At 13.1% G+C, this 22,094-nt stretch overlaps 3 protein-coding genes across 3 annotated transcripts, besides 70 other annotated features; 1 reads left to right on the top strand and 2 right to left on the bottom strand. All coding sequences in view use genetic code 6, as the record gives it.

Annotated features, from left to right (window-relative positions):
• Positions 1–317: 317 nt before the first annotated feature.
• Positions 318–357: a microsatellite.
• Positions 358–543: 186 nt separating this feature from the next.
• Positions 544–589: a microsatellite.
• Positions 545–581: a microsatellite.
• Positions 590–609: 20 nt separating the features above from the next.
• Positions 610–652: a microsatellite.
• A 108-nt stretch (positions 653–760) lies between these two features.
• Positions 761–819: a microsatellite.
• Positions 820–840: 21 nt separating this feature from the next.
• Positions 841–903: a microsatellite.
• Positions 904–1,808: 905 nt separating this feature from the next.
• Positions 1,809–1,860: a microsatellite.
• Positions 1,813–1,885: a microsatellite.
• Position 1,886: 1 nt separating this feature from the next.
• IMG5_103250 (hypothetical protein) lies at positions 1,887–2,390 on the top strand (the record flags this gene model as incomplete). Its single annotated transcript, XM_004035162.1, has 1 exon — positions 1,887–2,390. One exon carries the CDS (start codon positions 1,887–1,889, stop codon positions 2,388–2,390), a length of 504 nt encoding a protein of 167 aa, XP_004035210.1.
• Positions 2,022–2,301: a microsatellite.
• Positions 2,025–2,335: a microsatellite.
• Positions 2,046–2,335: a microsatellite.
• A 139-nt stretch (positions 2,391–2,529) lies between the features above and the next one.
• Positions 2,530–2,601: a microsatellite.
• A 323-nt stretch (positions 2,602–2,924) lies between these two features.
• Positions 2,925–3,011: a microsatellite.
• Positions 2,967–3,014: a microsatellite.
• Positions 3,015–3,019: 5 nt separating this feature from the next.
• Positions 3,020–3,054: a microsatellite.
• Positions 3,024–3,058: a microsatellite.
• Positions 3,024–3,081: a microsatellite.
• A 984-nt stretch (positions 3,082–4,065) lies between these two features.
• Positions 4,066–4,114: a microsatellite.
• Positions 4,073–4,114: a microsatellite.
• Positions 4,090–4,130: a microsatellite.
• Positions 4,131–4,236: 106 nt separating this feature from the next.
• Positions 4,237–4,292: a microsatellite.
• Positions 4,293–4,411: 119 nt separating this feature from the next.
• Positions 4,412–4,445: a microsatellite.
• Positions 4,446–4,525: 80 nt separating this feature from the next.
• Positions 4,526–4,574: a microsatellite.
• Positions 4,575–5,273: 699 nt separating this feature from the next.
• Positions 5,274–5,304: a microsatellite.
• A 123-nt stretch (positions 5,305–5,427) lies between these two features.
• Positions 5,428–5,467: a microsatellite.
• Positions 5,468–6,339: 872 nt separating this feature from the next.
• Positions 6,340–6,397: a microsatellite.
• A 719-nt stretch (positions 6,398–7,116) lies between these two features.
• Positions 7,117–7,161: a microsatellite.
• Positions 7,162–7,183: 22 nt separating this feature from the next.
• Positions 7,184–7,230: a microsatellite.
• A 4-nt stretch (positions 7,231–7,234) lies between these two features.
• Positions 7,235–7,267: a microsatellite.
• Positions 7,268–7,765: 498 nt separating this feature from the next.
• Positions 7,766–7,827: a microsatellite.
• A 589-nt stretch (positions 7,828–8,416) lies between these two features.
• Positions 8,417–8,457: a microsatellite.
• A 55-nt stretch (positions 8,458–8,512) lies between these two features.
• Positions 8,513–8,554: a microsatellite.
• Positions 8,534–8,602: a microsatellite.
• Positions 8,603–9,201: 599 nt separating this feature from the next.
• Positions 9,202–9,257: a microsatellite.
• Positions 9,258–10,577: 1,320 nt separating this feature from the next.
• Positions 10,578–10,626: a microsatellite.
• Positions 10,579–10,617: a microsatellite.
• Positions 10,588–10,624: a microsatellite.
• A 16-nt stretch (positions 10,627–10,642) lies between the features above and the next one.
• Positions 10,643–10,687: a microsatellite.
• A 975-nt stretch (positions 10,688–11,662) lies between these two features.
• Positions 11,663–11,697: a microsatellite.
• A 1,396-nt stretch (positions 11,698–13,093) lies between these two features.
• Positions 13,094–13,118: a microsatellite.
• Positions 13,098–13,154: a microsatellite.
• Positions 13,155–13,162: 8 nt separating this feature from the next.
• Positions 13,163–13,202: a microsatellite.
• A 441-nt stretch (positions 13,203–13,643) lies between these two features.
• Positions 13,644–13,696: a microsatellite.
• A 53-nt stretch (positions 13,697–13,749) lies between these two features.
• Positions 13,750–13,784: a microsatellite.
• A 170-nt stretch (positions 13,785–13,954) lies between these two features.
• Positions 13,955–13,996: a microsatellite.
• A 1,454-nt stretch (positions 13,997–15,450) lies between these two features.
• Positions 15,451–15,543: a microsatellite.
• Positions 15,482–15,539: a microsatellite.
• Positions 15,498–15,547: a microsatellite.
• Positions 15,525–15,580: a microsatellite.
• A 33-nt stretch (positions 15,581–15,613) lies between these two features.
• Positions 15,614–15,664: a microsatellite.
• An 18-nt stretch (positions 15,665–15,682) lies between these two features.
• Positions 15,683–15,727: a microsatellite.
• Positions 15,698–15,737: a microsatellite.
• A 227-nt stretch (positions 15,738–15,964) lies between these two features.
• Positions 15,965–16,000: a microsatellite.
• A 543-nt stretch (positions 16,001–16,543) lies between these two features.
• On the bottom strand, positions 16,544–16,891 carry IMG5_103240 (hypothetical protein; the record flags this gene model as incomplete). Its single annotated transcript, XM_004035161.1, has 1 exon — positions 16,544–16,891. Exon 1 carries the CDS (start codon positions 16,811–16,813, stop codon positions 16,544–16,546), a length of 270 nt encoding a protein of 89 aa, XP_004035209.1. The 5' UTR covers positions 16,814–16,891.
• A 97-nt stretch (positions 16,892–16,988) lies between these two features.
• Positions 16,989–17,030: a microsatellite.
• Positions 17,031–17,472: 442 nt separating this feature from the next.
• Positions 17,473–17,507: a microsatellite.
• A 137-nt stretch (positions 17,508–17,644) lies between these two features.
• Positions 17,645–17,692: a microsatellite.
• Positions 17,693–17,768: 76 nt separating this feature from the next.
• Positions 17,769–17,819: a microsatellite.
• Positions 17,772–17,842: a microsatellite.
• Positions 17,773–17,843: a microsatellite.
• Positions 17,793–17,839: a microsatellite.
• Positions 17,793–17,868: a microsatellite.
• Positions 17,869–18,248: 380 nt separating this feature from the next.
• On the bottom strand, positions 18,249–20,057 carry IMG5_103230 (hypothetical protein; the record flags this gene model as incomplete). The annotated part of the gene is made up of 4 exons (XM_004035160.1): positions 18,249–18,384; positions 18,453–18,496; positions 18,972–19,552; positions 19,605–20,057. Coding segments are annotated over 4 exons (1,080 nt in total). The 3' UTR covers positions 18,249–18,382.
• Positions 19,835–19,890: a microsatellite.
• Positions 19,835–19,902: a microsatellite.
• Positions 19,851–19,902: a microsatellite.
• Positions 19,852–19,902: a microsatellite.
• Positions 19,952–19,997: a microsatellite.
• Positions 20,057–20,110: a microsatellite.
• Positions 20,063–20,106: a microsatellite.
• A 991-nt stretch (positions 20,111–21,101) lies between the features above and the next one.
• Positions 21,102–21,133: a microsatellite.
• A 920-nt stretch (positions 21,134–22,053) lies between these two features.
• Positions 22,054–22,094: a microsatellite.

Raw genomic sequence — 22,094 nt, 5'->3', positions numbered from 1 at the left:
TAATTATTTATTAGGAATATCTATTTCTTTATCTCCAAATTTAAACACTTCAGCATATAATTAAAACATGAAAATTGCTAAAATTAAAAAAAAGCTTATTGTTTTATTTTTGATCATATTTTTATAATTTTATTCCTTTTTTAGTTATTAATAATATCTATATAAACGTGTTTTTATTTATTTTATTATATGATATAATATTATTATATATCAGGTTTTTTTATTTTATTGTATAATTAATTATATTTATATTCATTAATTTAGATAAATTAAAAGTTATATTATTTTAAATTTTTTATTTTGTTTAAAAAATAATAATTTATTTTTTCAAAATTAATTTTTTTAAAGATTTATTTTATATTTTTAAAAAATATTTCAAAAAAAAAAAAGAAGAGAAAATTTTTAATTTTTTATAGATTGTGTTATTAAAAGAATATAATATTATATATCTTTTATATTTATTTTTTCTATAGTTTTGTAAATAAAAATAAAACTAAATGACTTTATAGTAGATTTTCAAATTATAAAAATAAAATTGTTTAAATAATATATATTTTTTATATTAATATATATTTATTATAATATATATCTGAAAATAAATATTAAATAATATTTATATATTTATATATTTTTATTTTTATTTTATTTTTATAATATATAAAATTTTAAATTAAATATCTTATATTACTTATTATTAATAATATTTGATTTTTTATTAAATATTTACATAAATAAATTAATAACTTTATTAAAAATTTTTATAATTTAATAAATTATTAACATTTATATTAATAATTTAAATAAATATTATTAATTATAATTTTTTTATAGAAAAAAAAAATATTTTTTATTAAATAATTAATAATTATAAATATTTTTTTAAATAATAATAAATATATATATAATACCTATTTGTATATAATTTTATTTTTAATTTAATAAATTATTAATTTATTAAATAAATTACTTATTATATTTCGAATATAAAATTAAATATATTATTCAAATCATGTATATAAAATTAAAAAAAATTATTAATATTTAATTTTTATCATTTTTTAAACTCAAGATAAAAAATTTTCATTTTAATTTATTAAATTTATAAATAATAGAAAAAATTAATAGAACAATTTAAACTATATTTATTTTATATAAAAAAATATATAATTATGTCTCACTGTTTTCATAATTAGAATATATAAATCTTATATAAACGTTTTTTTTTTTTTTTTTCGATATTGATTAACTTTATAAAAATAAAAAATCAGAAAAAATAAAAAAATATGAAAAATGTGTTTAAAATATATTTTACTTTTTAATTTTTTTTTTTATTTTACTTAGAATTTATTTAAAAAGTTAATTGAAAATAAAAAAATGCGAAAAAAAACTAAATATAATTTTTTATTTAATTAGTTTTATATTAATGATTACAGAAAATATACTATAAACATTTATAAAAAGTAATTTATGTATATGAATAAATAAATTTTATTTAGACATTTACATAAATAAACTAATTATTTTATTTTTAATACATATAAAAAAACTAATTTTTATTAATTATATATTATTTTTTTTATAAAAATAATTATATTATTATATTTTTTGAAATAATATAAATAATTTCAAAATCTTTTAACATATTATTAATTTATTTATAAATTTTAAAATAGATTAATTAAAAACAGTTAATCATTGACTCCTGAGGCTCAAGAAATTTTTTATTTTTTTTTTTAAAAAAAATAATTAAAATTAAAAAGAAACTTCAATTTAAAAATATACAATTATTTATAATATAAATACTCTTTTAAAAAAAAAATTATAAACTAAAAAATTAATAAAAAAATAAATAATAAAAAATTACAAAAAAACAAACAAACAAAAATATGGAATCACATAGTAAAACTGCTGCCTGTAAATGCAATCCTTGCAACTGTAATCCTTGTAAATGTGGAACAACCGCAAAATGCAATTGCAATAATTGTCAATGTAACCCCTGTAAATGTGGTACGACTGCGGCTTGTAAATGTAATCCATGTGGATGCAATCCTTGCAAATGTGGAACCACAGCCTAATGTAACTGTACAAACTGTTAATGTAATCCTTGCAGATGTGGAACAACAGCTTAATGCAAATGTAATCCATGTGGATGCAATCCTTGCAAATGTGGAACCACAGCCTAATGTAACTGTACAAACTGTTAATGTAATCCTTGCAGATGTGGAACAACAGCTTAATGCAAATGTAATCCATGTGGATGCAATCCTTGCAAATGTGGAACCACAGCCTAATGTAACTGTACAAATTGTTAATGTAATCCATGCAAATGTGGAACTACTGATAATTGTAAATGTGGTAATGGATGTTAATGTAATCCATGTAAATGTTGATTTACTAATATATATAAAATTAATATATGATTACAAAATAGAAAATAATATATTTTATTTTTTATATGTTTAATTTAAAACATAATTTTTAGAATATTTTTAAAATTATTAGTATTGAAAATTATGTTAATAATATAGATTTAATTTATATAATAAATCATATGAAAATATATTTTAATTTAACAATAAATACATATATAATATTTTTAATAAATTGAAAAAAAAGAATAAATAATAAAAATTATTTTATAGTATAATAAAATAATAAATTAAAATATTTAGTATTTAAAATAAATATTATTATTATATTTTTAAAAAAATAATAATAAATATATAATGATTTTAAATTTTTCTAAATAAGATATATATTTTAATATAAAATTAGAATATAATATTTAAAATATTATATATTATGAATTTAAATTTAATAGAATATTGAATAAAATTATTTTTTTAAAAATATATTATTTAAGTTAATATAATAAAATGTTGTTTTATAAATATAAATTTTATAGAAATAATTAATATGAATACAAAAATATAAATAAAAAATAAAAAAAAAAATATTAATGAATGTAAATAAATATATATTAAAAAATATATATAAATAAAAATATAAATTAATATTGTATATATATATATATATATTTATATATTTATATATTTATTTTTGAAATATATATATTTATATTAATATCCGTATATACATTTATTTTTATTTTATTATATAAATTTAATAAAAACATTACTTTTTTATCTAAATATATAATTAATTAAATTAATTTAAATTTTTAACATAACTTCTTTAATTGTTTATAGAATAAATCGTAATTTCCAAATTTTATATTATTTATTTATTTATACTAATATATATAAAATTCTTATTTATATCTATTTTATTTTTATTAATTAAAAAATTTAAATATATTTTTATAATATTATACTTTTAAAAATATTTTTTATTTTAAATTTTATATAATTAAGATTTATAATTTAAAAATATCGTTTAATTTTTTTTTTTATATGAATTATTAAATTACATCATAAAAAAAAAGAATAAAAAATTTAATTTAAGTCAATTTTTTTTTTAACAATTATACAATATTTCAAATAATAATTTAGTTTATTTAAAATATTTAATTAATATTTAAGTTAAATTAATTAAAATATTTTATTTTATTTTATTATAAAATAAATTAAAATATATAAAAATCCAAAACTTTAAATTAAACTCATTTCTATAAATTAATTTTTTTTAAATATTTAATATTCTAAATAGATTAGCATGAATTAAGAATATTTAGATTTTTTCAATTAAAAATAAAATAATTTTTATATATTCGAATTTTCTAAAAAGTGTTAAAATAAATAATGTATTTTATTATATATAATATTTGTTAATTTAAAAAAAAATATATAATTATCTTTATTATTTTTTAATTTTTTTTTTTCTTATACACCTAAAACAGTAATCTCATTTATAGGAATTTATTCGTTATAAAGACAGTACGAATCGATATCGTAGGCCGTTTGGTTTGCTTTTTCTTAGAGTGTGAAATAGCATAAACCTCATCCTACAGGCTTAAACCGTCCCCACCTTTTATCCTAGCCTGCTTAACTTTGAGTTTAATTTTCCACTTTTGCTATTTATTAGAATTTATGGATTACATTTTTTTAAATAATAATTTAATATAAAAAATTATTTATATAAATTATTAATTTATTTAAGCAAATTATTAAAATATGTAAAATTCATATTAATAATATTTATATATAAAGAAAAATAATAATATTTTAATTTAATTACATTTATATTTTTTATTTTATTTATTTTTTTTCCAAATCATTATTTTTTATTTTTTAATTTTAATTATTTAATTTTTTTATATTTTTATTTTTTATAAAAAAAAATGGTAATTTAATACTTTTAATTTGTGTGGATATGAAAGTCAATTATAATTTTAATAAATAATTATCTGCTGTATAATTTTATCAAAAAATATGTTTTCATTATATTTTAGTAAAAATATTAAAAAATAAATATATTATAAAAATGAAAAATCTCACATATAATAAATTATAATTATTAAAAAATATAGAAAACATATAACAAATAATTTAATTTCAATTTATAAAATATATATTATATTTTATGAATATATATTTTCTTTTAAGATTATATATAAATACAAATCATATGTCATTTATAATATTTTCAAGAAAATTATTATTACTATACTAATACTATGTTTTTTCATTATTATTAAAGTAATAACATTAATTAGAATTTTAATTATCAATTGTATTTAAATAAATATCATAGTTATAATTATTCGAGTCTTCTTCATTTAGAAAGTTTTCTATATTCATATTTTAATTTTGATTTTTTTAGAAATTAAAATTATTATTATCTTTATTATATAATTAAATTTATTCATTATAATTTTTATGAGATTAATTTGAGTATTTTAAATAATCATTTAAAGATGCTTTAGTCTCTTCTAAGTGATTATATGCTTATAATTATTTTTAAATAATAAAAAAATAATGAAAAAGAATAATTTATTTTTACCTGTGTAAATTTAAAATTATTTTTCTGATTAATTCTTTTTTTATTAAGTTTAGTTTTTATTATTTTTATCAAATTCATAGCTTTCTTTTTTTCTAATGGGTGTTTAATATTATATTACATCTTAACTTTTCTTATTATGTTAGGCCATATTTCTTAAACTTTTTAAAAATTTTATTCTTCTCAACTATAGATAATCATCATTCTCAAATAATATTTTAGAAAAATTTAAATTAGAATGTTTTTTTATCTATAATAATTTTTTATAATAGTAAAGGGTTGTTTATTTGAATTAAAAACTTTTTATTTATCCATTTTTTTTAATTTTTTTTTTTTAATTTTTTTAATTTTTCTTTCTATTTTAATAGAAACCACTTTTTTTTTTTTTAAAAAAAAAAAAAATAACATTAAATTGATAAAAACAATTTGCGTTTATAATATATAAGTGAAAAATAAGAATTTAATAATAAAATATTTTTAATTTTAAAAATATTTTTAATTTAAAAAAAATAAAAAACAAGAAAAAAATATATGTATAATTGAAAAACACTTGAAAATTAACATTTTCTATAAAATTAATTTTAATATATGAATTTTGTATATGGTTATACATTAAAAATTATTTTAAATATATTTTTTTTTTAAAATTATGAAAAAAATATTAAAAACACTAAAATATTTAAATATATAAATTTTGTTTGTTATTTACATTGTTAAAATAATTAAATTAATATAAATTTTAATAAAATATCTAAATTGAGAATAATATATATTAAAAAAAAATTATTTCTTTATCTTTCTGAAAAAAAATAATTAAAATAGTTATATATAAGTTATATGATTATTATATTTTTAATTAAAAATCCAAATAAATAAGTTAATAATATTTATTTAAATCGAACTATTGAACTTTTCAAAAAACATTTTTTTAATAAAAAAAAAAAATATTCTTAAAAAATTTATAAAATAAATGTCTTTCTATAATTAAATTTTAATTTATCAAATAATTAACTATTTATTACTTAATTTAATATACAACCTAATTAATTTTTTATTCATAAGACATTTGTTAACATCTTTTTTTCTATTTTTTATAAAAGAAACATTCTTATTATTTTAAAAAATTTTAATATCATTATTATATTTATATAATGATTTTTATAAACATAATAATTATTATTAAATTTATAATTTTCATTTATTTAAATATTTATTATTTTAGAATACATGAAAATAAGAATTATAAGTTTTTTTTATATTATCAATTTTTCACAATTTACGATTTTTTTATATTTTTTAATTTCCTCTAAATTTATATTATAATTGTTTGCTTATATAAATATAATAAAATATATATTTAATAAAAAAAATAATAAAAAGAAATATTATTTTTAAATTTTTAAATAAAAATATTACTATTAAGATTTATTAAATAAAATTTTATATTTTTTTTAATTCATAAAAATAAAATTCATATAAAGATTGCATTTTTTAAATTAAATAAAATTTTGTTTTTTATAAAAATAAATAAATTAGGAATAGCCTTTAATAAAAATTTATAATTACTGTATTTAAACAAATAAAAAAAGAAATTTAAAAAGATCAAACAGCTTCTAAGTTTTTCTCATATTATTTTAAAAAAGTATAAATAATAAAAATTAAAGTATCATATAAAATGTATAATTCTAAAAATGACTAATAATCACCAAATAAATTGCCTTTATTAAAAAATAATTCATAACCCTCATTAGAAACAATAAATTAATATTAAAAATAAATAAAAAGAAACCATAGTCAATATAATAAAGCAAATGAGACAATTAACAGTTAGTATAACAAAAAAGACTCAACAATAGAAAAAAGTTAAATAAAAGCATATCCAAAAACAAAAATAACTCAAAGTAAATCAACTCATTCGATAAACTAATCTTCAACAAATATTTAAAGAACAATTTTATATAAAAATGACGAAAAATCTGCTTTATAAAACAGTAGTAGAGAAATTAATGAATAATAACTAAATTATTATGATTTTAAATTATTATCTAATAATTCTTCTCATATTACTTAATATACAATTAATAATTATAAAGAAGACTAAAATTCAAAAAACTAGAGAAAAAGCAAATTTTAATTTAATAAAGATGAAATATTTTCTAAAATCAAAAAAGAAAAAAATAACAAAAAATAAAATAAAAACAATAATGTAATAGAAATAATAGAAAATTCTTAACCAAATTCTTAACCGAACACTTAACCGAATTGTTAACCAGAAAATACAGAAAATGAAATAATACAAAAATTAAATTAAATAAAGTCCTTATATTAAGATTTAATATTAAAAATAAAAACAAGTCCAGATAGAAAAAGCCTATATTAAATAATGAATAATATAATGAAAATAAGTTATCAAATAGACTAAATACCTCTCCTAAATATTGAAAATTATGAATATTTTGCATTTTTGGCAAAAGACTTAGGAGATTTTAGCAAAGCAATAACAGTTTTAAGACAATAAAGAATTCTTTGTAATTTACATGGATTTTATAAAGAAAAACTAAAAGCATATAAATTTATTAATTAAATTTATAATTAATACATGAATTTTGATAAAGCCCTTCTTTTTGTAAAAAAAATGCTTAAACTAGCATGGAAATTAAAAAATGAAGAATTTGAAATTTTAGCCTATGATTTAATTGGAAAAAATCTTTCTATGAGTGGATAAGTTGAACTTGCATGTAAATTTCATTAAAGAAGTGTTCAAAATATTAAGGAACCTTTAAATTCACCTGTTAGGATAGTAGGTTTTTTATTAATAAAAATATTTTTTATTTTTTTAATAAAAATATTTTATTTTCTCACTAAAAAAAAAAAAGCTGAATTATCAGTCAAAATTAAAGATAAAAATAACTTTTTTAAGAATTTTAATTATAATACAGAAAGTGAAGATGATTTGGATTTAGAAAGTTTCGTTCAATCAGAATTTTCTGAATAAGAATTTCTAGAAAAACAATAAAAAGTTATAAAAAAAGCATTAATGTTTCCTTAGTGTGTAATAAATTATATGAAATATTAAAAATCTTTAGGAAAAATTGATTAATCTAGAAATTATTTAAATAAAAAAGCACCTTTAAAAGGAAGACTATAACATTATAGTATAAATAGAGATTTAAAAAACTTTTATATTTTTACAGAAGTGAATTAATAATTTTGGATTAAAAAAGGAAATGTTATTGAATAAATTTACTATTATATGTTATATAAAAATATGGAATAACATATAAAAAGGATTAATAAAATTATTGCAAAATTAGAAAACGAAATATATTATATTTATTAAAAATAATAATAAACATATTAATTTAAATAAGTAACATAATAAACTTAAATTGAAAGAGTTATTAGTTTACGATAGGAATTTATTTAAAAGCACGAATAACAATAAAAATTAAAAATGTTAAATGAATTAAACGAATTAAATGATTTAAATGAATAAATAAAACCAAAAAATTCCTGTAAATTATATTAAATTTAATATAAAAACAAATGAAAAATAATTATGTATGTATATATATAATTATATATATATTTATATGTTTTTAATAATATTTTTATTTTTATTTTTTGATAATATAATTATTTTAAATTAATTTTTAATTTAAAAAAATTGTATAATTATATATCTATTCTTTATTAATTTTATCTTTAATTAATTATATACATCGTTTTTCTAATTTATTTTCTATTTTTTTTTTAAAATTTCTAAGTTGTTAAGGCAATTTTCGATTTACTCAATAATAGTTTTTTTTTCTATTTTTTAAACTATTTTAAAACTTATTGGGGTAAAGTTTTATTTGTTTATTTAGAAACTAATGTAAAAAAAAAGAATATAAATAATTATAAAATAAACATTATTAATAATATAATTTAAAATTATATTATAATCTTATATTTTTTTAATCAATGTAAGTTTTATTATTTATTATGTATTTATTAGATGAATTTTCGGATGTTAGATTATTTTCTATCTTCTTTGTTTAGAAATTCAAGATTTTTTTTCTTTTAAGTTTATTACTATATTATAATTCTAATTATTTTTAATTAAATTCTTATTTGTTAGTGTTTTTTATAAAACTGGATTAATGCTAATCGAACGATGTAAAAAAAATAAAATTACATATATTATTATATATTATTGATGAAAAATTATTATTTTTATGCTTTAATACATATATACAGAGAATATATATATATATATAAATATATATATATATATATATATATATATTATATAATATTTTTTTTTATTCGTATATATATTTTATATTAATTTTCACATAATTTATTTTCTAAATTATAAATACATTTCAAAAAAGAAAAATCTTCTTTTTTTTGATTATTTCTTATTATATAAAAGCATTTCATATCCTTATGTTCAAAATGATAATCAATAATAAAATGATCTAAATTTTCTAGTTTTTATTTTTTTTTATCATGATAATTTAATAGTTACATAAGCTTATTTATTTTTTAAAATAAATTTATTGAATTAACTTATTTATTATACATAATTATGATATGGTTAATTAATTTTTTACTAATTTTAATGAGTATTTATATAAATTCTTGAAAATGTTTTTGTTTATAGAATATCATTAAATTTTTCTCCTGCAAAATCAATATTATGTTTATATACTTCTTTATTTTTTTAATTTTATAGACAATTTATTTCCTTTTCTATTTGACAGAAAAAAAAATAAAAAAAAATATAAAATTTAAAAAAAGAAAAAATAAATTACTTTTTTAAGATAAAATTTATTTAAAATTAATTTCATGTTTTTCCCAAAACTAATTTAATTCTTATTAATTTAAAATTTACTTTATTTTAATTTTATTTTCTCCTAATTAAATTCCTATAGATATAGTCTTTTATTTATTTTTATTTTATTGAAAAAAAATAAAATATTAATACTCTATCTATAATTATTTGATTTGTATATTTTTTATTTATAATAAAATATTCTTCATTTTTCTAAAAATAAACGTAAGATGCGTGTATTTTTTATTATTTTAAAAGAGCTTCTGATATATTTTTTTAATTTGCATAGCAATCTTATTCACATATCATTTTAAAAACCAAAGATTCAAAATTTTCATATTCTTCTATAAGTTATTATAGTCTGTTTTATTTTTTTTTAAATATATATGGAATTATTTTATGTAATTTATCTTTTTATTCATTTAATTTTAAAAATTTAGAGTTTTATATTGCTTATGGAATTTATTCTATATCTGATACTCCTAATTACTAAATCTTTTTTATTGTAAAACTATTTATAATGAATGAAATCTCTTTACAAAGATACTTTTAAATATAAATATATGTAAATAATATAACTTAGTCATATTTTAAACTTCTTTTAACAATATTAAATTAGTTTTTAAGTTCTTATCTGCAAATAACTACTCTACTAGTTATTTAATTTAATGTTTAATATTTACTTTAAAAAGAATATTAAAATAAATAAATAAAAAAAGTATAAATTTTATTAATAATCTAAAAAAAAAATATTTTATGCTTTTTATAATTTTTATATAAATTAAAGTAAAAGTATGATTAAATAAATTAAAAATAAATAAAAATAAAAATAAAAAATATAAATAATATTATTATTAAAATTATTATATATATATATATATATATATATATATATATGTATATATATATTTTTTTATATTTTCATAAGATTATAAATTTATTTTTAGTTTAATTTTTATCTTAAATTAAATATATAAATCAAAATAATATTCCAATTATATTTTATAAAATAAAATTTATAAAAATTAATATATTATATTTTAAATAATAAACATTATAATGTGTAATAGTAATTTAATAAGCCTAATTCCATTTTTAATTCATAATATTTCTAATTCTTTTTATGAATTGCATGATAAAAAATTAGGATTTATAAAATTATATAAAGATAAAGAACGATATATTTGCGAAAAAAAATATTTTAATCAAAAAATTATTAAAGTTTCCAAAACATTTTATAATATAATTAAAGAATAAATTTTTTAAATGAAAACCTAATTTAATTTCTGTGATATGATTTTTAAGTATAAAATTTATACTTAAACATAATAAATACATGGAGAGTTTTTTTACGAATATTATATTTATAATTTAAAAGAAGAATTATAAAATAGGTAAAAACTTAACATCAAATTTACAGAACAATAATTATGGTATATATTGACAACTTTAATTATTGTATATGCATTACTAACTGAAAAAAAAATATAATATGAATTTATAGAAATAGAAAACATATAATTATCTAAAAATGGAATTATAAAAATAATTGATTATGACATTATATGTAATTAAATAAATTAAAAGATATAATAAATATCTAAAAAAAATGAATTTTATTAAATTCTTTAATCCTAATTTAATGCTCAACCTTGAGCTTATTATTTGATAATATTTACGATTAGTTTTAAAATATTAACTATTCTTTTGTTTTAAAGGAAATTCTTAATGAAATGTTATTCAATAATGACAAATATTTAAATTTATGTCATTTTTAAGAAATTTTATATAAAAAAATTGCTATATATAATATTAAGAAAAGTAAAAAAATTTATTTGTATGATATAAAAAATATGAGTTATGTAAAAAAAAAAAAAAAAATTCATAAATTTTTAAATATATAAATTTATAAAAATATACAAAAGTAATCATAAAAAAAAAAATCTAGAAATCTAATTTAATCATTAGATGATATATAATAAAGAAAATCAAATATTTATAATAAAAGTTTAGATTAAAATATATAAAATAGTATAAAAACAACAAATATAACAATTAATTTAAATAAAAAAATACCTATAATGTTTACATGAACATAAAAAAAAAATTAATTTAAATTAAAAAGCTTATATAATCACAAATAAAATCTAATAACATTTTATTAATCTTATGTTTAAGTGCCTAACATAAAAGCCAAATTAGTCTAAATTTCCAAATTTTCTTTTTAATTTTTATCAAATTCGAATGACCTTAAACCATGCATAACAACAATATCTGAGTTATGAAATCTTTTAACAATTTTTCCAGTAAAAGCATTATAAATAGTAGTATTTTTATCTGCACTGCCTGTAATAAAATCGCCAGTTTAATCATTAAAAAATTTAATAGAATTTATCCATTTTGAATGTGCACAATCATTAATAACTCTTAATAATTATTTAGTTTTCCAATTGATAATATTAATCCCATAAATATTTTAGTAATTAGAAAAACTACCTCCGCAAGCAAGAATTAAACTTTTGAACTTTTTTTCATTTTCAAATTCATATTTTAATACATCTGTAGTTAAAATCCATAAAATAGTAGTTTAGATTTTATGAAGTAACTTTAATTTTGATTCATTTTTTTCTTAAAAAACCCATATTTATAATTATTATATTTTATTCCCACAGGCAATAAAAGTTTCGTTTTTGTTCCTTTCTATTATTTCTATACAATTATAACTACCGAAAATTTACATTTATTTAGTAAAATATATAATTTATTGTTTTTCTAAATCCCAAACATTTAGCTTTTTACCATCCCCAGCTGGTATACAATATTTATCAAATAAAATAAAATCTACAACTATATCTTAATTTTAAATTTAAGCAAATGTACATTGTTTAATGGGATTATGGATAAAAATTATACCATTTTATAATCCAATAAAAGAAAATAAAAAATTATGCAAACGAAAGAATTTACATACAAGTTATCTACTTTCATGTATTATAGTTTCTAAAAGAATCTCTTAGTCATTTTTTTGAAATATTAAATTATTTTTAAATCCGTAAAATTCACTTATTTTATTCCTACAAATTGCCATGATTAATATATTTCCTAAATTTTATTTTTTAGTATTTTCTTTTAATTAATTTAATTCTGTTTAGTTTAAATAAATTAAAGATATATCATTTATATATTTAGGATCTTCGGATTAAAAAACATTTATTTATAATTTAATTGAAAAGCTTTATCTATAATTTGTATTCATTATATTTATTTATTTGTAAATAAAAAATAATAATATATATTAATAAAATTATTTTATAGTATAAATATAAATATAAATATAAATTTTTATTTAAATTTTAATATATATTTTATATAAATTAAAAAATAATATATATATATATATATATATATATATATATATATATATTTATCTTTATATTTAAAATTTACATATTATATTATAAATTTTTTTAATTTTTCTAAATTAATAAATACATATAATTTTAATATTTATATTTGAATATTTATAATAATTTTGATTTTTCATTTATATTTATTATATATTATTATTGTTTCTTTTAATTTTTCTTCTAGTATATTAGATTTACATTATAATTTATTTATTTCGTGTATTTAAGTTAATTAAGTTATTATTGTTATAATTAGAAATATATATATTAATATTGTTATAATTTTATTAAAGTATTTTTTTTATTCAAATTAATTATAAATTTTTTAGCTACTTTATTATTGTTATAAAAAGTTATTTATATTAGCACTATTAAGATATTCATTAGTAGCTTAGCCTATTAAATAATTAAATTCTTATTCCTCAATAATAGAATCATTTTAATTCATTTTTATTAAAATATATTATATTTTTTATATTTTTAATTATTTATATATTATATTTTTTGTATAGCTTAGATATAAAACAAAAAATTGTTAAAAGTATATAAATTTAATATTTTAGCTTATAAATTTATAAAAATTTATAAAATTTAAAAATAGAATTTAATATTTTAGTTCAATTAATATATATATATTTTTTTATTTTATAAATAAAATTCAATTTATACTATATGTTACTTAATGGAAAAATATTTATATATTATTATTGTTTACAATAAAATAATATAATTTTTTTCATATTTTTATATTACATAATAAAAAATAAAAATAAAATTATTTTTAATTTATATAAAATATTTTTAATATATAATTACCTTCATAATATAAATGAATATAGTTTTTTTATTTATAGTAATCAAAATTAAAATAAAAAATATGGAAATCTCAAAAAAAAATTCACTTCTACATTAAAATGAGATTATATAAAAAAATTATTGTCAAATTAATAAGAGCATCCCATTTTTTAATATGAAGGATATTAAAAGTATTTTATTTTATTTAATCAGTATAATAAAATAAATATATACAAAATAATTAGTCTGTTAAATTAGACAATTTAAATAATAACATTAATAATTTTAATGATTAATTTAGATTTATTGAATTAATATGGTTTTTGTAATTAATTTTCTTACAAACAATAAATTAGAATGAAAAATATGAAAATTAGTAATATCTAATCAAAGAAAAAGAAATTCAAAAGCAAATAAAGATAATTATAACAAAATGCTTTCTTTTAATAAGTTTTTATAAATAACTTATTGAATATATATGCGTTTAAATGAGATCACGTAAAATTGAAACAGACTACTGCATCTAATTTTAATCGTAATATGATTAATAAGACACATAATACATATTAAAAAAAAGAAAATAATATAATAAAAATAAAATATGTTAATAAGTATTCTAATAAGAATATAGGGAAAGAAAAAAATAAAAACACAAAATATATTTTTTTATTTCATCTCAAGTAGTAGTAGAGCAAGAATACTTCCAGAATTTTCGTTGCTTTAATGGATGAGCCGGGTATTATTAATAGACACTAGGTTTAGTTATTGATCAAGGACATACATATTCCTCAAGTGGCCGGCCTACTATAGTAACACTCGTCTTCCAAAAAACTTCTTCTTTGAGTCTCGCCATCTTATCATTTTATACGATAGACTTTCGTCTTTCTATGTATAATTTATCAAAATAAAAGGATTTACTTTATATTTTTTATATATAAAATAGATTTAGCAAATTTTTTTTTTTAACTTAATGAAAATAAAAATTTGTATTAAAATTATTAAATGCTTTAATATTAATTTTTTTTATTATATTTTTAGTTTTATTTTAAAAAAAATAAAATATTATAAATTTACAAATTTTGATTTTCAAGTAAAATTTAGAATAATAATATTATTGAAACATGTATTAAATTAAAAAACATTTATACAATTTAATATTTATTCGCACTATAATAATAATACTATTTAGAAAAAATAAAAAGTTAAATAAAATTATACAAACTTTATTAATTGTTAAACAATATAATACAAAAAATTTTAATATTTAGAAAAATAATTTCAAATTATAAATAAAATAAAAATTTTTAAATATAATATATAAATATTAATAAAATAATTATCTTTAAACAAATTTTATTGTATTAATATAATTAATTTTTTATAATATTTATTATTTGTAAAAAAAATAAAATTAATAATATTAAAATATAAATTTTTTAATTATATAATATAATTATTGTAAAATATTTGAATATTTTCTTTATTTTAAATAAATATTTAATATTTTAATATATTTGTTTTTTTATTTTAATTAAATAATTTTTTTTATTTATAATATAAATAATTTATTATATATTATGAATAGTTTATTAATATATTAAAAAAATAAAATTTATATTTTTTTAGAAGTTTTATCTTTTAAAATAAGAAAAAAATATAAATCTTTTAATTAAAAAAAAATATATAAAATATAAAATTAAAGAAATTTAAAAGATACATAATATTAAATTTAAAAATAAATTATATTTTAAAATAATTGAAATAAATTTAAATATATAATAATATTAAAATATAAAATATATATATATATATATAAATATAATTTAAAATTATATTAATTATTTTGAAGAATTAATTAATAATAATTATAATAATAATAATAATATATATTTTATTAGAAACAAAATAAATTATTAATTTTGTATTTTCTTTATTTAATATAAATATTTATTAAAATTGTTATAGATATTAAAATAATAATTTGTATATATATATATATATATTTATATATATTTAATATTTAATTTAATTTAATTTAAATTCAATTAAATTAAATTAAATATTAAATCTTTTTTTTTAATTAATATATATATTAATATTTTTTTATTTATTTTGTTTAATTTTTAATTATAAAAATAATTATACATAAATATTAAATATTTGCATATATAACATATAATAATATATAAAAATATAATGTAGAGAAGTATTTATTAAAACAAAATAAGCCTAAAAATAATAGTGTATACAATAGAAAATATATTTAAAATTTCATATATAATAATACATTTTTTTAATGAAAAATACTGTGATTTAATTGCTTTGATTGTTTGTTTGCTTGTTATTTAAAGATAATTAAGATAAGAAAAATTAGGAAAAGTATTTTTTGCAAAACTATTAGCAAGTGAATATTTTTAAAATCTTTTTTACATGTTATCATTTTAGTTTTATGGAAAAAAAAGAAGTCTATACTATTCTGTTTTAATGCTACATTTTTCTATTGGAATTGCAGAATTTTTTTATTAAATATAAGGTAAAATATATAAAGTAATGAGAAAAACAATCAATGGTATAAGAAATAAAAGATAAAATATTATTGTGTTTAAAAATAATATTGAAGTTCTTTAATTGATTTTAGAAGGAATACTTTTCCCTTTTGGATATGGAAATATTATTTTAATTGTTTTTTATGGAAACTATTTAAGAGTTAAATACGCAATTAATGAGAACTTAAAATAAGCTATAGAAGATGACAATTAAATTTTGAAAAAGTATTTAAATTAACCTAACTCAAATAAATTTTTTAAAGGAGTTTATACTTTTATTAGAGCATTAGCTTTAAGACTTAAAGTAGAATGACATTTTTTATTTATATAATTTTTTAAAAAAAACCATGATGTTTTATATAAGAATTTTTTTTTTAATTTCTTAATGTTTTCATTTTTAATAATTTTTTGAATTTTTGAATTTTGTTTCTATTATTATCAATTTTGTAATAAATATAAGAATTAAAAAAGAAGAAAATCTAAAAAATAGAAAACTTTAAAAAAAATTATAATACATTATTTTAAACTAAATGTTTATATATAAAAAATCATTAATGAACGTATTTTATTCTATTTTTAATAAAATTCGAGATATTATTTTAAATATTATATTATTATCTTATATTAATTCTCTTGATTTAAAAATAAATTAAAGAAAAACTACAAATTCATATATATATATTTAATATATATTAATTAATTACATATTTAATTTAAAATATTTTAAAACAAACTATGAATCTTATAATAGACAAGTTAAAATAAAATATAATGAATATTTATATCATTTTATATTTTAAAATTATTATATTTTAATTTATTGTTATAATTTTAAAGCTAAAATATTTATTATAGAACTTTTTAAGAAAATTTGCATTAAAAAATAAATTGTATTCTGTAATAATTAAATTAAAAGTTATAAAAAATTTGTTTAGAATTTCTAAAAGTAATTTAAATATTAATGTAATTTAATTTTTAATGATATGATTAACTAAAATTTAAATACGAGATAAAATGGTAAATAAATTATGATATTGATAATTTATATTTTAATATTATTAAAAATAGTTATATTAAATAGATTATTAGATATAATAAAGAATATAAAAACATTTTAAAAAATAAATTAAAATAAAATAAAATAAAATAAAATAAAATAAAATAAACAAAAATGCGAATATTTTTAAAAATTAATATTTAAAATATAAAAAAAAACATATTTGTATCATAATATAAATAATAAAAAATATAAATATATTATATAAAAATATATATTATATATTATATATAAATTTATTAATATATATATTTATATATCAATTTTATTATTATTATTATTATTGAGTATATTGTTTTTTTTATTATTTTATTTTAATTGCATTTTTTATTTAATCCTATTTTTTTTTATATTATATATATTAAATATTAATATTTATACTTTAATTTCTCTTGCATTAGCCTGAAATTCTTTTACATCCATAAATTTTTTATCTTTATGAAATTCATTAAAAGTAAAGTGCTCTTTTATTCTTTTATCATCTTTTAACTTGTCATTTATATTTTTAAATTCTTCATTTAATGGTTTTACTTTTTTTTTTATTATTTAAAATTATAATAATAAATTAATTTATTTAAAATTTTTATATTTACATGCTGATTCTAATTCATTATTTTCTTTAATGCTTTTTATTTTAGCACTTGATATTTTTTTTTCTTCTATTAATTTTTAATTAGCATCATCTGGATTTCTTTACTAATATACTTCATTATATAATTAAAGTAAGTCATTAGTTCTACTTTCAATAGATGCTAAATAATTTAGCATATTACTATCTTCAATTTCTTATAGATTTCCTTCCTAAATATACAATTTATTATTTATTAATTAAACCAATTATAAATAATATATAAATTTTAAAATCTTACACTTGTTTTAGGAATTTCTTTAGTATATTTTTTTTAACCACAATCTATTTATTAAAACATTTAAGGAATCGCATCTTTTATTACATTAATTTAAGATTTTAAATCTTATTATTATTATAAATATTTTTATTTTTTTGTTAAATATTTTCCATTTCAGTTTTTAATTAAATGAATTTTTTAGTTTTTGGTTCTTCTCTACATTATTCAGGTTATTTTTTATAAGTTTCAATTTATTCTATTAGTTGTTTTTTTTAATTGCTTAATTAGTCAAATTCTTCTCTTAACTTATTAATATATTTAAATAAAGAATAATTCTCACTCTCATAGTCTACGAATATTTTCACAATTTCATTCATATCCTATGTTCCTGTTTCTTCCATTAATTTATTGAAAATATCCTCATATTATGAAACCTCTTGTTTTAATTATTGTAAATTATCTTTTTAAATAGTTTTATTTTTTCTTTCTTTTTAATTTCAGGACTTGTTTTTCGAGATTTATTATTAATTTCTGTTTGACTATTTAGCTAAAAATATAATTTTTTTGTTTAAAATAATTATTTTTAAAAAAAAATTATTTAGTTTTACTGTTGAATTTGGTTATTAAATTTCATCCCAATTATTATTATTAATAATCGTCTTTTCAAAAAAAAGCTTATCTTTAGATTTTATATCTTAAAGTTAATAGACATTTTAAAATTCTTTTTGATAATTTTTCTTTTCAAATTCAGATTCCTATTTGCATTTTTCAAGTTTTTCTTTACCTTTCTCGATTTCCTATTTAGCAATATTTGATTCTAAAAGAACTTATTTTAACTACTCTTTTTTAAAATTTAATTCTATCTTTAATTCCGAATGAATATTATTAAATATATTTTTTTCTCTTCTTAAATTATTTATATGCTCTTTTATATTATTATTTGTAGCTAAAGATTCGTTATACTTTTTCTTTAAATAATCTAATTTCATAACCATTGATTTAATTCTTTTTTATAAAACATAAGGGTCACTATTATTTTAATTTTTTTTTTTAATTATCATTATTCTGCGTTTTTCTTATATTATTTTGTCTGTTTCTTCTATTTCTTTTTCAATTAGCTCCTATAAAACTTATTATTTATATTTTATTCTTTAATTATTTATTTTTAAATACTAATCTTTAAGTTTCTTATAATATTTTTTTTGCATAAAAGTTTCCTGTATCTTACAACTTTGCTATTTTACTTCCGATAACTTAGCTATTTAATAAAACACTTCTTTAAACCTATTTTATATTTTAATTTAAATTAATAACAAATTTTTAATTTACTGTTTCACGAGACTTATTGTTTTTAAAATCTTAACTTATTTAAAAAATTATAAATAAAATATTTAAAAATGTAAATATATAAATATAATAATATATATATATATATATTTATTTATATATATATTTATATGAATTTATATATTAGACCTTTTTGCATTGTAATTTATTTAGAACATATTTTATATTTGTATATATTAATGTTTATTTTTTTTAATATTAAATTTTTTTCTTTTAATAAGAATTTCTAATAATAATAATTTTTATTAAGTTATTTATTTTTTTAAAATTGATTTACATATATAATTAATATTTATTTTTATTTTATATATTTATATTATTATTATATTATAAATATTCAAATTACAATACTTTTTTTTAAATAATATTTATAACAAAAAATCATATTTACAAATATAAAATATTTTATTTAATATTTATAATAAAAATATTATAATTTTTTTTTTCTTTTATAAATAAATTAAAAGTATTAAAGAATTAATTTTTTTAATTATATTGTTTTTTTATATCTTAATATAAAAATATATTTTATTTATGATATTTAATTATTATTTTCAATCTAAAGAAGATTATAATTAAAACTAATTATATTTTTTTTTTCTATTTTAATAATATATTTTTTATATTTCTTATTATTAATTAAGAATTCAACTATAAAAATCATTCATTAAATTAATATAAAATTCAAGTTAAAAATCAAAAAAACAATATAAAAAAATTATAATAATATTAATTATTTTTAATATAATATTATATAATATTGAAAACATTTATATTAAAAAATTTAATATATAAATGACCTAAAATCCATAAAAAGTTTTAAAATAATTAATTTTATTTCTTAACAAAACATCAAGCAGAGACAAAGTTTAAATTAATTTTTTTTAATTTTAAAATAATTTTAATAATTAGGCCTGTAGATTAACATAATATGGATTAGGTTATATTTCACAGTTAATTAAAAATCATTAACTTTTAAATAATAAAAATAAAACTGGAATAATTTAAATTAAATAAAAATTAGATAAACTTTCATCATAAATGTCTATAACAAGAAAAGTATTTAAAAAAATATTTAAAGAAATAATTAATAATTTAACATATTTTAAAATTAAAGATTTTTAGATTTGGAAAAATAATCGAAATTACCTAAAACACATTTAAATTACTTTAAGAGCTTTAAAATATGTAATAGTATAATTAATATAACGAATATAAATTTTAAAAAAACATGGCTAATTTATAAATAATCTAAAATATATTTTCATTTTTTGGGTATATAATGGACCACATTCTATATTTATATAAGGTATATTATTAGATTATTATATAAAATATATTCATATAAAAATATAAATAATATGATAAAATAATTTAAAAATTATATAATAGATATAAATTTTTCATAATAAAAAATAATAAACTTTGCAAGTAAATATTCCAATTATTGCTGGCTAACATAAATTATTATTGGTTTTATAATGAATGCTTTAGAATATATGTATTTAAAAATCAATTACTATTATGTAAAATTTACAAATAGAAAATGTTTATGAATATATATTAATTTTGCTTTTTTAAAAAATAGATTGAATAAGAAATACAAATAAATATTCAAGAAAAAATTAAATAAAACTTAATTGATACAACAAGAAGTATATTTGATATTCCAGTAAAATATAATAAAAAAAATTAAATAGAAATTAATAAAAAAGGTAGTATTAGGGTATATAAGTCCTGAAAAAATAACAAATGGTTATATATAATTTTTTGGTATATTGTCTTCATTAATTGGGTGCTATTAAAGTTGGTAATGAGAAATATTAATTTTACATAATTAAAAATTAGTTTTTAATATTATTTTTTTAATATATAATATAAATATAAATATACTTTTTAAAATTAAAGTTTTAAAACAAATTTTTATCAATTTTGATCATATTTTTATATTTATATTATAATCTATTGTATATTTTAAATTTCTAATATCCTTGAAGGTTTTTTTATTTTTATAAATTAAAATAATAAAGCATTGGCTCTTTTAAAGAATTTTATATAAGCTAAAAATCATCAAATATTATATCGTTTTTATCAGTATTTATTCTAAGTAAAGAAATAAAATTTTAATTAAAATAATTTTCTTTTCTTTTTAACTAAATTATAATTTACTAGCATTAATGACAAAATGATTATTCAAATAAAATTAAGTATTTTTAGTAATTTTAAGATAAAAAAATATTTAAAATTTTAGAATTTATTGTCTAATGAAATTAAAATATATAAATATATATATATATATATATATATNTATATATA

Source organism: Ichthyophthirius multifiliis, assembly GCF_000220395.1.
Source record: "Ichthyophthirius multifiliis unplaced genomic scaffold scaff_1120509250859, whole genome shotgun sequence".
Classification (NCBI taxonomy): domain Eukaryota; phylum Ciliophora; class Oligohymenophorea; order Hymenostomatida; genus Ichthyophthirius; species Ichthyophthirius multifiliis.
The sequence above is the reverse complement of the archived record's forward strand: the minus strand, read 5'-3'. Positions and strand labels throughout refer to the sequence as shown.